This window comes from Lemur catta, chromosome 5 (assembly GCF_020740605.2).
Source record: "Lemur catta isolate mLemCat1 chromosome 5, mLemCat1.pri, whole genome shotgun sequence".
NCBI classification, from domain to species: Eukaryota; Metazoa; Chordata; class Mammalia; order Primates; family Lemuridae; genus Lemur; species Lemur catta.
The window spans coordinates 75,254,918-75,274,083 of NC_059132.1; the positions used below are offsets into that span (position 1 = coordinate 75,254,918).

General features: G+C 32.0%; 1 protein-coding gene across 5 annotated transcripts in view; it reads right to left on the bottom strand.

Annotated features, from left to right (window-relative positions):
* The window catches only part of FBXW7 (F-box and WD repeat domain containing 7), a 186,577-nt gene that overhangs the window by 11,087 nt on the left and 156,324 nt on the right, over positions 1-19,166 (bottom strand). For all 5 annotated transcript variants that reach the window (XM_045552117.1, XM_045552115.1, XM_045552116.1 and 2 more), the window contains 4 exons: positions 17,969-18,051; positions 14,821-14,962; positions 5,758-5,892; positions 383-506 (listed from right to left, as the gene is read on the bottom strand). In XM_045552117.1, coding sequence (XP_045408073.1) covers positions 383-506; positions 5,758-5,892; positions 14,821-14,962; positions 17,969-18,051 — 484 coding nt within the window. The remainder of the gene's footprint in view (positions 1-382; positions 507-5,757; positions 5,893-14,820; positions 14,963-17,968; positions 18,052-19,166) is intronic.

Below are 19,166 nucleotides of genomic sequence, written 5' to 3' on the forward strand. Positions count from 1 at the left end.
TACTGAATATTTGGGTATTTAATTAATAATATAATTTTTGGATTTCCTTTAAATCATCCTCATCTTGACTTTTTCACTTGTTATTAATTCTACTAGCTATTAGGAAGCAAATCAGATATATTTCCTATTAGTTATTGTGCTTGTTAAAACGGTTAGCTGCAAGATTTGGATCATCTGAACGTGTGGAATAACCTGTGGATTTTAGTATAAGCATGTGAATGTAAATGAAGACTCATTCTGTGATAAGCTGCCAAAATTCCCTTTTTTCATTTATCCAGCACTTTACCTGTACATAAAACTTATTTTTATGTTTCTACATGTTTTCAGAATCACTTTGCTTTTTCAAAATACAGACCTACTCTCTACACAATTTTGAACTTACCCTCTTCTTTGCATTTCTCTCTCCAGAGAAGGTTGTCTTCAGCCAAAATTCTCCAGTAGCGACACGTCTGAGCTGCTTGTAGCAGGTCTTTGGGTTCCAGGAATGAAAGCACATAAAGTGCCAGCTAAGAAAAAGAAAAATCCATAGTATAGTACCCGTATATTTTAAAAAGTAAAGAAATAATAAGTTAGCTATTCTCCATAGGATGAAATACTTAAAGATAAATGTAATATAATTCCACATTCTAATTTCTAAAATTATGAGAGGCAGCAACTTCAATCTTAAACATATACCAGATTAAAAACAAACACATATCCTATTGGTTTTTTACAAACTTTACTCCACAACTCTTTACCTCTTCAAGGAAAACTTATTAAATCTATCTCTGCTCTTGCCTTTACTCTGTCAGCCTCAACTCAATAATTCTTTTTTTTAAACTTTATTAGTTGTTTAAACTTGTTTTCTCTCTCTGCTATAATGTAAATTCACTCCAGATAGGAACAAAATGTCTACCTGTCAGATATGAGATTTCTATATATTCTTTGTGGTATGACTTCAGATCATTTCTGATAGATACATATCATAATAGTTGTGTTTATTATCACAATGAACTTTTGAAACATTTACACCCTTGACTGTAAATGACAAAGGGGGACAATTATTAAATGGTTCTGCAGACATATACCTACATGATGAGTGCGATGTGCACTGTCTGGGGAATAGACACACTTGAAGCTCAGACTCAGGGGGATGGGGGGGGCATGGGCAGTACATATCACCTGAACTTTTGTGCCCCCATAATAAGCTGCAATTAAAAAAAAAAAAAGAAGTAAACTGGTTCTAATTACTTGACACTGTTTATGAGGATTTTCTTGATGGGCCACACAGAGTTGTATATTAGCTAGCTTTTTGTAATACCACCGATTTAAAAACTTTGTTTACAATACTTGCAAACAATCTATTTTTCAGTGTGTAAAGTCAATTCAAATAAATAAAAGAAAAAGAAAGAAGAAGGGAAATAATAGCCTCTGACTATGCTTATTCAAGTAGCTTTATATATCACATAAAAATTTAAATTACAATATTAGGACAAGATTTAGTTTAAATCAAGCAATCAAGTTTAGTTTTCATATAAACTAAATGACAAGAATTAAACTATCATTTAAAGGGCCAACGGTCACACAGGGAGTAAAAGCACAATTTGCATTATTTTTTGATGTTAAACAGGAATTATATAATATAAATTATGCTTTCTCAATGATTTTGTATATATAAAGAGTTCACCATAAATATTCTATATACAATGTATTCCAACCAGCTAGTATTAGTTTAATACTACTACTGAGGAATGACAATGAAAAAATTTTCATAAAATAATTGTTTTTGGTCTATCAGAGAAGATAATTCAGCATTATATATAGAAACTGAGTCATTTAAAATAAAGAGACATAACCATAGTCAACAATACTCAATATTGCACTTTTTAATGGATACTCCACAAGCCACTTAATTTTGAAAGCCTAGGCAAGTTTGCTTAGTGTCAGTATAACAGTAATGTGATATCACCATATTATTAACCTAAGTGGAATTATAATTTAACATAGAAGTTATCAGGCACAAAACTATTTGTGCAAAGGAGAAGCTAATTAATGCCCAAAACATTGAGAATGGTCACATGAAAAAGTCTATTCTTTTGCTTTAGTTATCCGATTAAAGTAGAAATCAGCTAATTTATAGAAACATTCAATGGATCTTAAAGGCTAGGAAACAACAAATCCAGAACAGCTTACATTTCAAAGGCACATCCCAAAACCACAGGTAAAATTTCTTTCATTAATAGTAATTAAGAGATCATCTAGTCTAGTGTCTGCATGCATTAAAGAGAAATAGAAACACTCAGGTGCTAATGAAAGTCAAAGTGCTAACTCCATAGGTCACTGGCATGCTTTGCTTTGAAGTAGCAAAGGCCCTAAAACTCAACCATGAACTTCAACTCATTAAATGTTTGTTTATTTACATCTAGCCTGTTACATCAAAACATCTAGGTAATATAGAAAATACACAAAGCATAACAGAAAAATATGAATTAGGAAATCAGAAAAGAAGGTTTAAACCAGGAAAAAGTAGAACATAAATATGCTGGCAACAACGTCTTACAAAGTTTTGAATTAAACTGCCAACCAAAAATGGAATACTAAAAATAGTTACATGATTCTTACTATGTATTATGGGGAAGTATACCAGCTTCTCAAAGGAAGCAAGGTTTTGTCCTGAAAGGCTCTAAAATGGATGGAATGTCTGTATTCCCTCAAACTCGTATGTTGAAATCCTAACCCCCCATGTGATGGTATTAGGAAGGAAAGCCTTTGGGAAGTAATTAGGTCATGAGGCTGAAGCTTTCATGAATGGGAAAGCTTTTATAAAAGGGACCCAGAGAACTTTCTTGCCCTCTTTATGCCTCACCATGTAAAGATACAACAAAAAGACAGAGGTCTACAACCTGGAAGAGGGCTCCCACCAGAACCCAACCATGCTGGCCTGCTGATCTTGGACTTCCTAGCCTCCAGGACTCTGAGAAATAAATTTTTTTTGTTTATAAGCTACGCAGTCTATGGTACTTTGTTACAGCAGTCAGAACTGACAAAGACAGGCTCTTTATGGGGAACACAGAGTAGGCACTGTCCTGAACTACATCTCTACAATAACTATAGTAGTTACGTGTTACCGATTTCTTGTAGACAAGTCAAACGTTTTAGCTAATGCAGTTTTCTATTCATTTGGTTTAAGGTAAAATCCAGATTAGTAATTCTTCCTAAGGACCACTTCTGCCAAAGAGAAGCTCTTAAATTGAAAACCTACTTCAGATGATTACCTTTTCCTTGCCCAAATTTGTAATTTCAATGAAAATCACTATTTAAAAATTTTTCTCTATAACCTATATATTAATAAAAGATAACCACAGTGTACTTAAAAAGGTAGCCAATATTTCCCCAGAATTGCTATATTTCAGTGGAATGAACTAGTCAAGGAAAAAAGTTTTTTAAAGAATAAAGAAAATGTTGGCTAATCCTGTATTAAGAATTTCAGGTTTTGCTCTAGATCTGCAGTCCCCAACCCCCGGGCCACGGACCCCTACTTGTCTGTGCCTGCCCACTACACTCCACTCCCCCGACCAGGTCCACGGCAAAATTGTCCTCCATGAAACTTAGGAACAGCAGGAGGTGAGCAGCAAGTGAGGGAGCATATTTATAGCCACTCCCCATCATTCGCATCACTGCCGTATCTCTCTGCCACCCCCACCAATCCCCTGTCCCCTCCAAGGAAAAACTGTCTTACATGAAACTCATCCCTGGTGCCAAAAAGGTTGGGGACCATTGCTGTAGATCATCTACTATATCTATGTCACTATGATTTTCTTGGTATTTACTTACAAAATAAGGATAATACTATTTACCACAAGCTGCCCATGTGAGACTAGTGAGATTTTGGTCAAGCTTTTTGAGATTAATAAATAAGTGTTGGTGAAGAGCTTTGAGATCTGTTTAAAGGAATTATAAGAAAAATGTTACAAATCCATTTCCGGAAATGAAGGTAGTAAGGTTTTAAATAGTAATACTTAGTCTCTGAGAAGATAATGTTAATTTTCTTAAGTACTTAGATCTATACCATTATTTCTCCACATACACAATAAAGCATTTTTCAAAATAGAAAAATTGTTCCCTAGTAATTGAAAACAAAAAGGGAAACATAGATGACATACTAAGACAGGTCTCTCCCTTAGTTTATCTAGTTTTACTTCTTTTTCCTCAGGCAATCTTTAAAAGAACCCCTAAGTCAAGAAATCTTTATTAGATTTATCCTGTTATTGATAATTTATGCTTAGTTCTTAGACTCTTTAAAATAGTTTCATATTCTCCTGATTTTAAAATCATAGGATCTGTGATTAAGAAGTTACTATGGAAATTCAAATAAAGCATACACAAAACAAAAATATTCACCATTCTTAGAGATAAGCAGACATATTAGACTATAAGTCTGCATTTTATATCCTCTAAAATAAGGATATCAATAAAGAAACTATAGAGAATATATCAAAGGAGAATAAATTCACTCTCAAATACTTATGAAAGTGTTTCCTATTATTAATGTCCTTCTGGAAACAAAGAGAGCTTATGTCACTTTCATAAGCCAAATCTATTCAAAGGATTCAGTTTTAGAATGAGCTAGCAAGAATAAAAATTTTTTTCTGGGCCAACATTGTATTTTAAAAGTACTCTAAAGAAAAAATACTTCCGGAAAAAGAAATTGTCTTCACTTTGTTTTTCCTTGGAGTTACATTTAGTTTCATACATTAAGCATTATCTTATCTGATGTGAAATTATGAGAACTATCTTTAATGTCATTAGGATATTTAGAATGATTATCTAAAAAAAACTGACTCCTTTTCTGTTCAAATTTTAAGTGTCAGGGCCACTTTCAATGTATACTAGTATTTTATATTATCTTCTCAACTGACAGAATTAGTGGCATATACATAATAATTTATGAAAATATAAATAATGGGGATACTGATTATTTAATATTATTTCTGTTTGTTGACAACTGTGAAACTATTAAGTCTATAATATCAATAAAAGAACTACATTTAAACTATGCCTTATTCAGTCAAAAATGCCCATATGATCATAATCTATGATAAAAAATAGTATCAGTTTTCATAAAAATATAAAAAGAAATGGGCATAAATAATTCCCAAGGAAGTGCTATAAGAATGTAATTGGTATAAGAAGAGAGAGAGAGAGAGAGAGAGAGAGAGAGAGAGAGTGTGTGTGTGTGTGTGTGTGTGTGTGTGTGTGTAATGGAGGTGAGGGGAGGATGATTAGGAGGAAAAGATATACATGTAAAATTCTATGTACTAGAGAACAATTCAATAGAATCACAAAACAATTTGTCTCAAAAGATAAACAAACAATAAAATAAGAGGAAACAGTATTGCTATTTTAATAAGATCAAAATTTTTAAAAAATCTACTGTAATAATGAACATACCAAGATAACTAAAAGTTGGGCTTCAAATAACCTGGGAAAAAATCTTGGTAAAGAAATAAACAAATTAGTGAAACTCAATAGTTACTCTCATATATGATTTATTCAAGTAGTGGAAAGAAGTTACTTAGTCCATAAGCATACTTTAATCTGACAATTACATTATTAAGTCATGGCAGTTTATCAATTTACAGCTCTCTTTACCACTAATTAAGAGTGTTAAACTGACAATACTGAATACCGAATTAGCATGACAATGTTTAAAGGTGGTAGTTGTTGAGTTATACATTCAAATAGCACCCAGTGAAGAATATAATTAATAATCCTTACCTCTTTAGGGAGTAAGGAAATAAAATCTCGTTGAAACTGGGGTTCTATCACTTGCATCATATGTTTTACTTGTGTTGGTTCACAACTATCAATGAGCTCATCTAAAGCAAGCAATTTCTCTGGTCCACTCCAGCTCTATCAAAGAGAATTAGAAATTTTTATTATTTTAACAAATTACAAACTCATAAAGGAAAACCCACATCTGCACACAGCCATATCTGAATAAAGTAAGACTGTACAAAAAGTGGCTGATTACAGTGACATTTTCTCCAGAAGGCATTTAGTCTCATCAAGTTTACTATCCACCTTTGTTTTGTAAAGCTTAAAAAATATCATGATTTTGACAGAAAAATATTATTATAATAGTTATATGCTTATCTACCATCAAGACACTGGTTAAGAAACCAAAATTTTATTCCAGAAACATCATTTTGGATTACTGAGTAAATAGGAAATTTTGACTGATGATTTTTCTTTCTCTACGTTCTTTCTAGTGGGCACGCATAAAATTTGATGGTTTTAATAAGGCACTCATCTGAGAGTTAGGAGGTTAGCAGCATAATTTAGAGAAAAATTAATAGCTGGATATATTACACATTTGAAAAGTGTCTTCCATAAATTAAAAGGGCTTTATGTAAAAATAATTTCAGATAAAAAACAGCAAACAACAGAAAATAGTAGCTGGCTTGGTATAAAATTATGAACAAAGACCAAAGGAGGGTAAGAAATAAAGTGCTACACTACAGAAAAACAAAAACACATAATTATACTTCAAAAATATAAGTTCCTTTAAACAACACAGGGGATTATTTAAAAAAACCTTTTTCCCCAGTGAGGAACACCTGTACAGAAAGCCATAAAAAAAAAAAATAAAGGAAAAAATTAAAAAGCCATTTGAATAATTTAAAATGTTATACTTTCACAATAATCCTGTAAAACATTTAAATAACCTCATAATACTTAAGTGAAAGAACATCCTTAAGCAGGCCTTCAATTCTGTAAATCTATGCCAATTTAAATACCTTTGTGAATTATTATGTCCATTTTGGAAATGGGTGAATAGAAAATAATAGGTGAGGTTTTCAGCTAGAAAGATCTGGATTTCGACATTCCATTTCTAGCTCAAATGAGGAAACTTGGATTTTGTAACATGTGAAACACATAAACGTTGAAAACTAAGATATATTAAAGATACAAGAAGACTTACTTAAACACTTTTTCAAGTATTTTAAAAAGGATTTACCCCTTTGGAATCTACAATGAACTTCATTTCTTCTTTCTTATCATAAAGTATATATTGTGGCAATACCATCATACATTTTAATGATATTTATTTCCATAGTATATTTCATTTTGCCGCCAATAAAGAGAAACACAGGCTTCACTAAGTTGTGTCCTTTCATTTCTACACATACATATACGCAGAACATACACTTTGAATACTTACCTTGCATCCTTTTTGATCAGGGTGAAGATTTATACATAGAAATTTAAAAATACTCATATACATATATATGTACACACATGATCAATTAAAAGTAGTTAACTTGAAGTTTAATTATTTTGTGTGGTTTCTCTCATATAACTTCAAATATTGGCTCAAAACTTACCTCTTTGACAAAACTTACACAGTGATCAATCTCTACTTATCGATCTCTCACTATTTGGTAATAATAGAATAAATTCACTGATTTATTGATTCACATTACTCACAGGATTTGAGGTGGGTTTTTATAGTATGGTGTTCCTCTCCATCTACACCATAGAGATTCACAGGTTTATACCTATGGGACATGCCCATTTTGGGTGATGGATAACTATGCCAACTTGATTAAAATGCAACTTTAGGCCAGGTGCAGGGGCTCATGCCTGTAATCCCGTACTTTGAGAGGCCGAGGTTAGAGGATCACTTGAGCCCAGGAGTTCACGATCAGCCTAGGGAACATAGCGAAATCCTGTCTCTACAAAAAATGAAACTTAAAAAATTAGCTGGGCATGGTGGCACACACCTGTAGTTCTAGCTACTCAGGAGTCTGAGGCAGGAGGATGGCTTGAGCCCAGGAGTTTGAGGTTACAGTCAACTATGATTGTGCCACTGCACTCCAGCCTGGGTGACAGAGCGAGAGTCTGTCATTAAAAAATAAAATATAAAATTTTAATCTTCTTTGCATATATAAAGGCCTGCTTTAAAAATATTTTTGGATGTGCTTATAGTTAAATTTTGATATAAAAATAAAGATATCCTATATAAATTTCTATAGTAAAAAGAGTGAAAAATCTTTCAATGTATAACTATTCTATATAATTTCTGTGTATTAATTACTTACAGTAATAGCTATCACGACTACTTCTAATTTAAGGTAATTAACTATATTTATATTTAATGTTTTCTTCTTTGTTCAGTTAATGTATTGTTATTACTATTTTTTAAAAAGAAAGGAATAGAAAAACTATCAATACACAGTATATAACTGCTAATAGATGAGAAATATCTTTTATCAAGGGTTTTAGAGTAGGGTATAGAATGAAAAAAAAAACCAGAACAGAAGTTAAATAACTAATTCAGATCTTAGGGAAATGCTTGAAACTATGTCAGAAATGTCTGTACATGTAAGACAAAGTCCATGGCAAAAACTATGCCTGTATAGCAAAATGTTTCTAAGTCTCTAAATAATATTTTAAATAATATTTTTATTTTGTTTTAAAGAATATTTAATAAGAATCAAATAAAATTTAAGATGTCTTGATTTAAATTATATATATTTAGATGTTCTTTGCAATATAATATTGAAAAGTATATCACTGAAAAAGATTAGTAACATAAGACTATTTCCACTGACCACACATATCCAACAATGTAATTACTTAAAATCATATCTCTTAGGTGATTTCAACAAAAGTCTGAACCATACAGACAACTTTCCTCCCTCCAGCCTGGATTTCTTCCCTGTCCATAAAATTCCTTATTTGACATCTATTCTTGGATATATAATACAAATTTAACATGTCCATGATCTTTCTCTCCAAATCTGTACTTCCAAAGTCTTCCTCATTTCAGTAAAATCAACTGTATTCTACGAATTGCTCAGGCCCAAAACTACGGAGTCATCTGTCACTCCTCCCTCTTTTTCACCATCAGATGGCTCTGATCCAAATGAATTCTATAGCCTGAAACTTCAAAATATATCTAGAATCTGACCATTACTACACTTGTCTAAGCTACCAGTATGTCTCACCTCGATTATTCCTATAACCCCCTAACCAGTCTCCTAGCTCCCTACCGTTGCCCTCCTTTTTAGTGTCCGCACCGTACTCAGTGATACTATTAAAAGTCACGCTTCTTAAAATCTTCTTGTGGTTTCCCACTTCACTCACAATTAAAAATCAAAGTCCTTAGGTGAGGCTACTGATTTCCTATTCCTTTCGCTCTTGTTTACTTTGCTTGCTATACACATTCTTTCTGGGCCTCAAACACTCTAGGCGTGCTCTGCTTCACAGCCTTTTCACATTCCTTCCCTACATACCCACATGGCTTGCTTCCTCACTTCCTTCCCTCTCTGAGATCTTCTCTGGGTAACCTTCCTAAAATTGCAACCCATTCCAGACCCCTCCACTCCATCCCCTCCTGACTAGAATGTAAGTTCCACAAAAAAGGGGTTTTTGTCTGTTTTATTCGCTATTGTATCACAGACCCAAGTAGGGCCTTGCACATAATAGGTGCACAATCAATATTTGTTGAATAAATTAGTGAATCCCCAAAGAGTCAGGAAATACTATACCAATGTTATCTCAAAACTCTCTAGAGAGTGTTTCTATTCTTTATATTTGATGGTATCACTAGGACATGCTTGCTTAGTCTGATTCCAAGAGTGGATTCGAACTTTGTATATGTACATGATTTAGCACCAAAAGAAGAAGACATTAATGTGAAAACTTTCCAGTTAATGACTATATTAAAACAAAAATAACAACAACTCACAATAATATTTAATGAGGAACAGTAGAAAGAGCACTGAATTGGGGGGCAGGAAACGACTTTTAGAGGAGATACTGTCACTGCAGGTTACAATTTAACTTCTTCAGGCCCTGGATTCTTTATCTGCAAAAGGAAGTGTTGCGTAATTCTGGGAATTATTATTTACTTCTAAAAGTACTTCCTTTGGCCTTTCGTGGTAAGGTTATATTGGAACATACTGAAGGGGAGAGGAAAAACATTCCAGATTCAGAAGCAAATTTTAATTTGTGGGCAAAATTCCAAAGGCAAATTTGAAAATTCTGCATGGGGGGTATTTTATTGCAGGTAAATTAGAGCATACAAGCAGCAGAGATGAGAAGCAGCAGCACTACACTGCAATCAGGAGCCTGTTTCAAAAGGACTCACTGTGGAACCTATGGAAGTCCCGTAATTAATCTGAGACTCAGAGACTCACCCTATACAAACTAGGGATCTTTCAGACCAGAGAAGTTCCCAAAGGGTAGTCAAGGAAAGCAAGAATCACAGGGTCCTACAACCCACATTAGAGAGTCAGATTCAGTAGCTGAGATGGAGCTGAGGACAGTTTATTTTTTAAACAAAAAAACTCATCCAGTATTGATGCAGGTGATTTACAAACCAACATTTGGGAACCACTGGTCTGGATGATCCTTACTGCCCCAATTAGGTATACTATTTTATAACCTTGGGTGGTATTATGTCTGAATTTCATATGGTGAAGAACTCACTTCTCTAGAGCCTCCCACAGATGGTTACCCAGTCCGCTGGAACAGTTCCAGGGCTGGAGTACTCACTATCTCTTGTTCTACTGTGGGCTGGTTCTAATTGTTAAGTTCAACTTAACATCAAAATCTGACTCAAAGAACATGACTCAGATTTTACTTTCTGAAGACACCAAGAATCAGTCTGTTTCTACTTTTATTCAAAAGTCTTTGAAATATTAAAGACAGACACAACATTTTCCTTTAGTCTTCTCTGACTGAATACATGATTTTCTTCAACTCTTTCACACACATTTCTTAAGCATTCTCCCAAATACAATTTCAAAGTAATAAATTCAACCTTTTTGGGCACTATGCCATAGGTTTTAATCTTTTGTTGACTAGCAAATAAGATTTAAATAAAGTAAGTCAGAGAACATGTACAATTTCTAAGTGTTCCCATGAAACTTGATTAAATCCTTCATAGAGTAGTTTTTATTCCACTTTTAATATCAAAAGTATTTTGTATTAGTAAAATGGTTTTAAAAATATTTTGAGTATAACAGATTTTTCCAAAATATATGCATAGCTATAAAGCAAATATGTTTGAATTAAAATAATGTACGCTAATGACAATTATATATGTTAAAGTTCTTCTACAAACTTTATCTTTGATCCTCACAGCAATACTGTGACGCTAGTGTTAACAGCCCCTTTTTAGACCTCAGAAAACTGAGGCCCACATAGCCCATTTCTTGACCAAGGAAGAAACTAACACTTACTGAATCTCTATTATATTTCCAAGTATAACTTTAAACACCTTTACATGCTTTCTCCCTTTTGACAACTTTTTAATGTTATATCTGTTTTATAGGGTATGACAATAAAGGTAAAAGTAGTTACATATCAATAAAATTACCCAGCTACTAAGAGGCAATGCCAAATCCGAACTAAGACATTTTTCTTCTAAGTCATGTGTGCTCCTCAGTCTCTCAGGATGCCTTTGAATATAAGTTTCAACATAAAAGAATGTTCATGTCATTAGTGTCTTTACCTAGTCTGAAAATTTCAAGTGAGAAACCACATATTAATCCCCAAATGGCATAAACAAACCAAAAAAATGACCAACTCTCTCCCCCAAAAGTTAACAATCTGAAGCATCAATCTGTCTGCCAAAAAAAGTAGGATGGATGGCTACTGAAAATTCAAATGACACAAAATTTTTGTTTTTGTCTTTAAACTGCACTTGTTTTGCAGTGGCATTCTGTTTCAATTTCCTTTTATCCAAAATGGTGTATCATTTGTTCTCATTCAATTTATAAATTAAGTACACAGTACTCTGTCAGAATAGAGGGAGCTGGACCAAAACAATGCTGTTATCACTGCCTTAGGAGCAACAGCAGAACGGTAAGGGGACAAGCTCTCCCATTTTACTTGTTATGCAACAGAACAATCATCATTAAATGTCCCAACAGCATATCTGTAGATGTCATGCCAGTTTAATGAGTCATCAACTATACCACCTAGGTCAACTCATGACTCCCCAACTTTACTATGAAATTTTATCTCTCTACAAGTTCAGCATTAAAGCATTATAAGCCTTTAGACAAATGATTCATTTCCAGTCACTTTGGCACCAGCCCTGAAAATAAGGGCAGTGTACAACAATGGCCCTGGGTGTGTGGCCAGAGACTAACATGGTACTCCAAAGATTAAGGTCCTGATCTACCTGCCTAGTTGGCCTTTTGTTGCTATAGATTTCTTTGCTACAGAATATTTATCTGAAAAAAAATTATAGTACTATACCTGCAGGGATAATTCCACATGTTATTCCTGTTAACTAAGAACAAGTTTTCTTCACTGCACCTACTTCTCATATGAAAAAGCAATCAAATGCTTTCATAGGAACAAAAGCTAGCCTAACATTCTCTTATTTATTGAATAAAAGTTTACTGAATAAATTTCCTTTAAATTAACATTTCTGAAATTGAGATGCATCTAAACAGCCTATGATATCTCAGATTTGATGAAATATAGTATGTGGTAACATTTGGACATTTTTATTAAAAAAGCATGAGCTGGCTAAATGAATAACATTGTAGAAAGGACTCTCTAATATACCCCCTCACTGTAAAAATAAAGCTTAGATGCTTCTTACTATAGATCAATATTAGAGAGAGTTCCCTTAAAATTGGGAAATACCCTAGATGGCTAGCAAAGGACATTTTGATACTGTAATATATTTTGGAAAAAATGGACCCACCACATAAAAATTAAATCTTACTCTGAACTACCTCTGATAAGAAATAAACCTTTTCATATAAAATAAGCATTTTGGAGGCTGTCTACGATGATGCTAAAGCTGTTGCTAATAGTGTAATTTTTGATCGTGTTGGTATTTTCTTATAAAAATGATGGAAACCAGCTTGGGCCTACTCGAGCGCTGTGTTGCTCACACTATATGCGTGTGTAAGCATGAAAACACACATCCATATTCCTGTCTCCTTGGCTTAATCGGAGATGACACAAATCTTTAAAGTATTTCTTTTAAGACTATATAAAAGTTTTATTTTCACCTCTTATTGATGGATAAATTTTTTTAAAAGGATAGGACAAAATTAAAAACTTAAGAATTCTGAGGGCATGCATACAAAAAAATAAAAATTAACACTTTAAAACAATATCATGAACCTCAGGTAAAAGAACTCAGGGGGAAAGAAGGAGTAGGAATAATCCTTGGGTTTGAAAAAGTAAGTTTAATCAACAAATGATTATGAAAACTTAAAAAAATAATCTTTGTAATTGTAGTGGCTCATAACATATTAAAATATTATATATAAAATACAACTTTCATTCCTCTAACCCAGAGATTCTTAACCTTAGTACCATAGACATTTGGGGGCTGGATAATTCTTTATTGTGAGGGGCTGCCCTTTACATCACCTCTGCCCACTAGATGCCAGCAGTGTCCCGCCCCCCCCACACCCTCAGTTATAAAACTCAAAACGTCTTCAGACATTTTTGTCTCGACCAGGGAAAAAAACAATCCCTGTTGAGAGACAGGCTCTAATCTTTCAGTAACCAACCGAAAAAAAGGTAATCCCAGTTTTTCTGAAGTCACCTAAGGGGTAGAAAACAATTTTAAAAATCCATTTAAAAGCAATACAGCTTCAAGTGAGTTTTCCAGCTATAGAATAAAAAAGTGACACATTTATTTCATTTTTGCCTAGGTATTTAAAACATTAGGATTTAGAAAAGTAGACATCTCAAAAATCTGAAATACTATATAAAATCAAATGAAGTATCTTCTTTTTCAATCATGATTCCTTATGTATTCATTAAATACCCAACCATTCAAGCAGCCAGAGGTAGTTTAGTCATTTTATATCAGTATGCTGGCTAATATCAGATATCTTCACTTCATATAATTTATATCATTTATTATTTGCAAAGAATAATTAAGCTTAATCTATGCCAACTATTTTGCTAAACACTTGATTTATATGCATTATCTCATTGGAAGAAGAGATAAATCAATTTAATGTCACAATCTTAAGTTATAAAATTCATAATATTCAGGTTTGGTTGTAACTAATCTTCCCAGTAAATGTTCAAAAAAATTACATACTATTAAAATTTAGTAATCAGAATTTGAGCATGGTAAGCCATATACAAGCATGGCATTGATGAAAGAAGCTTCATTAACTCTACTAGGGTTCTTAAATTACTCTTAAATGCCTATCTTACAAGTAATGCAGTTCAGAAAACAAGAGTACATTCAGCATCCCAGAAACCCAAACATAAAGGAGAAAAGGAAGAAAGGTCTTATTATTTAAAAAGCAATAAAAAATGCAAATGCACACTTACACAAAATAAGCATTGGACTTTCTCAATTATTACACTTAAAAATTAAAATGAGCTCCCTTATTTTTAATAGCATTTTAAAATTGAAGTATAGTTAACATAACAAAATTTTAAAATTTAACATTTTAAAGTGTGCACTTGAGTGATTCCGAGGACATCTACCTTGTTGTACAACCAATACCACTATCCAATTCCAAAATACCTCCATCACCCCAAAAAGAAATCCTGTACCTATTAACATGTAGTCCCCTCTCCTTCCTCTACCACCTGGCAACCACTAATCTACTTTCTGTCTCTATGTATTTGCCTATTCTGGACATTTTATATAAACAGAATCAACATGTAGCCTTTTGTGAATAGCTTCTTTGACTTAGCATAAAGATTTCAAGGTTCATCCACGGTGTAGCATGTAACAGTATGTCATTCTTTTTTATGTCTGAATAATCCCTTATTTTTTTTCAGCAGTAAGCAAAGCATTTTAAGTACTGTGTTTAGATATGTCACCTGAAACATTTTCAGCCATTCCTGGAGGCCTGTAGGTGGCTGCACAGACGTAATTCTGCGCCGTTGTTGCCCTTGGCCATTGGCTGCTCTCAGGTCCCCAAAAGTTGTTGGTGTTGCTGAACATGGTACAAGCCCAGTGGTACTACAAAAAATACAAGAGTGAAAGCAAAGATAGATATTTATTAAGAATAATGGCTTCTAAGAAGAATGATAATCTGGCATATTTCAAACATCAATCCAATTATTACTTTTATTTGCTTATTACCAAAGCGGGGGGGGGGGGGGTTACACACAACCTACTTTACTATTCTTAGATTAAGTTTCCTCCCTCCTACATAAGCACCTGTTATCATCCCAGCAATGCTAGCTGCAGCCAAATGACAAAATCTCCACGACAAAACCAAAAGTCTTTGATATATACAAATAACGTTAAAATACTTCCTTAGAATCTACTTCTCCTATGGCTGGTCTTCAGTGACATAATTAAATAAAACTTTAAAGATTCTTTATAAAAACAGGTATGACACTTTATGAATGCTTTTAAAAAATTGAGATGTAGAAATAGCATGTTCAAATGTTTTAGATTTCACTAGTCTCATTATTCCTTAAATTTTTTCCAGATGCCTTCAAAATTGTATATAATATTTCTCTCCAATTTTCATTGTTATTTATAAAGCTTGGTATGGATATTTGATAGGAATCAGCCTTGATTAGAAATGCATTTATTCAAAACAGGGAAGTATTGAGAACTTATTAAATGCAAAATTAAATAACATGAGATCATCTAAACATTTTTATCCAATAATTTAAATTTTGAGACTTAATGTCTCAAACAAACTTAAAATTCAATTCTGGTACTAGTAAAATGGGGGATGAAGACTAGATGATCTACTCTAAAATTGTCTTACTGTCCTAAAAATGACAAATCGATAGTAGAAAGAATATAGTTATAACTATAATATTAATATATTAAGCTTTACTTTCTAACTTCTGTATCTAATTGGACTATTTAAACTCATGGCAAATACTGAGTAACTCTATTTTAGAGACATTTGAAAAAAAGGAGCAGGAAGATTCATTTAACAAAATTACATTCAAAAAGTAATCCTCAATCAATTTGGCTATGATAATAAAGTATTTTAAATCCAAAGAACATATACAAATTGCACAATAATAGTTGAGCATCAAGCTCTGATAAATTACTAATAAAACAACTCCTCCAATTTTTTTCTATCCAGCATATTTCATTATCTTGTTAAAAATGTATCTCAATCACCAAATTTTACAGAAAAATCTTCATATCTACCCCCTTTAAATCTTTTAACATCAGACATCTAAGACAATTTCTAACATTCACCAATTAAATTTATCTTTCTTCTTTCAAATTCAAAAGTTGTATTTTTTTTCTCCAAAATAAAATAGGATGTGCTTTATAATTCAAATTTTCTATGAAAAAATGATGAAAAACCATAGTTTTATCTTATTAGCACATTTGTCAAAAATATCACCAAACATCAAATATATACCTTCCTGACAAAGTGTCCAAAAACACATGTAAATAATGTATTAGTTGGTCTAATTTTGCTTTAGTTAAAACTATTATGTTAAAAGGCTAAAAATAAAACTTTTGTCTTTTGTGTTGTTTTCTCAATATATAAAGTGGGCAATTCAATACAAATTTTACTAAAATGTGTTCTGTAATAAAAATTTAACACTCATTTATTATAAGTTGCCTTAAAAACAACTGAACGATGTAATACCTTCGTCTTGGTATCAGCCATATTAATAGAAGACCAAAATAATACGGTTGACTGGAATCTATACATTAAAAAATACCATTAACAGTTAGTTTAACATTAAACTCAACTTTCTCATCCAAGAAATACTTTATTATGGCTAGAAAGAAAAAGCAAAATGAAGTGAATAGTTTCACTTGTCCCTCTATCCCTCCAAACCCTCTTATGGAAGTGCCAAAATACAGTAAAATTGTCAAAAGGCAAAGAGTAAGAGGGAGGGGGACAGTTAATATGAGAAAAATCACACAGAAAAGCAGTTCCTGAATAACCAAGAGATAGTTTTATTTTTCTCTTCTGTACCATCTCTCCACTTTTTGTATGTACGATTATTCTTATTATTATGATTTCTAAATTTCATAAACAGCATTTGAAAGAAACATTTTCAACGGAATGAAATAAAAATAAACTGTTTCCCTGAAAAAAAAAAGAGATGCAAACTGTAACAATGTTCAATCAAAAAATACTTACATCAATGTTAATTTTATTGCATCTTATAGAATAAAAATTATTTTCAAAATATTTTGAGAAAAAGAACAGTCATAATCATGAATTTCCTATGGTTTCTATTGCTAACTCTCAATCAGTTATGCAAAGAAGTGATAATTACACTCAAAAAAAGGGACCAAAAAAACCTCTTAAGATACTTTTGTCATTTAAATTTTAAAATACAGCATTCCAAGTGACATTCAAAGCCATTTTTAATTGGTTAGGTAATAGATATTGTGCTTAAGTTAGCCTAATTAGCGTGAGAGTGGGAAAAGTTTTCTACTAATGTAAAATCCAAAAATGATAGACTAAAGCAGGAAACAAGATTAAAATTTTATTTAGTTGTTATGAAAACTATTCTACTGGTATAGAAATGCATGTGTTAAAAATGTAAGACCTATCAAGCCAATAAAAGGGAATTTCTAACATATTAATTCCATGAAATAAAATTTAGTTAGTAACTGTGAGATTTCACTGCTAAATAAATGTATCTTCAATTTTGCATATATAAATATCTACCCTAGAACAGCTGTTGCTATAGTAACAAGATATATTTGTTCATATTCATATTTTATGGTTTACTTTTTAGAATTCCTTAAAAATTGTGATTTTAAAATTTTGTTCACAAGATAATTTCTGCTTATATCTTACTTCAATGTATTAGTAACAAACTATCATGGTAATCCTTCTTCCCCTTATTTAAAATGATATATTTCTCAATTTCCAATAATCTCAAAATGTGTTAAACAGTCAACAGCACTAGTAATATTACTATTCTATGAGGATAAACTAAACGAAATACCTTCAGAATCAACTCTAAAAAACATGAGAATCATGAGATAATCAATTATTTTATTTAATATTACCTTGTATATTCTGAGACTTTGCATGGTTTCTTTCCCAAAGAAAAAGAGCGGACCTCAGAACCATGGTCCAACTTTCTTTTCATCTATAAGGTAAAACAAATAAGAAAGGTTTGTAAAAAAAAAAAAAATCATCTGTCCAACTACCAAATCTTGAGTTAGCATTGTTAATATTAAAAAATTCTTTAATTTTCATATACCTAAAATGGTAACTATCGAGTTAATATAGGAAATAAATGTTTTATAATTTCTTCTATTTGTTCTACTTTGTTTTATTCTTAACAGACCGGAAAGGTAAATTTTTCACCCTAATATTTTGTCCGAAGAACAGTGTATGGTGATTTGAAAATTGACGTTCCTCGTATATATATATATTCCTTGAAGTAATATATCTTTTATGTTTTCCAGTTTAATAACATAAGGAAAAATCTCATGTTAATCCACATAGAAATGAATCACATTTAACATGCCTTCCTCACTAATCTTCATTTTTCTTTAAAATCATATTTTAAGAAAAATAAAGAAATTCAAAATTTCAATATCAGAAATTAGAAGTAACTAACTGAATTTTAAACACACATATCATTATAAAAGGATAAGGAGCACTGTAAATAAAATAATCTTGAAGTGTGATTATAATAAGGTATAAAACAATGTTGGGAAAAACGACAGTTTTTAAAAGTAAATCCACAATAAAAGAAAGCTGGGGCAAAAAGTCATCAACTGATATATACACAGAATACAGTTCTATTGACACTCAGGACAAAATATTCTAACTTGAAAAGCAACAACAACAACAAAAAGATTTTAAAAGAATGAATTATGCCTCTTTATAAGGTATATCTGAAATCTATATTTTTAAGGTGCTCCATTGTGCCATGTTATGCTATAAATACATACAGAACTGTATTTTGTCAACATCAATATTGAAATATTTTTATATTTCACTATCGGTTAACTGAGGTCATCTGATTATATGGACATTTTAAAACTAGAAAATAAGATATGATAAGATTCAACTTTTTCCATTTCAACAACCCTTTCAGATTTGCATCTACTAATTAATTACTGTATTATTGCAAGTTACAGTAGGGAAAAAACTCAGAGGGATAGATAGCTATCCTCATTTTTATAATAATGTATAATATAATAACCTTTGCTTTGCAATAGTCTTATTTTCCTACCTATTGCCTCACATGGG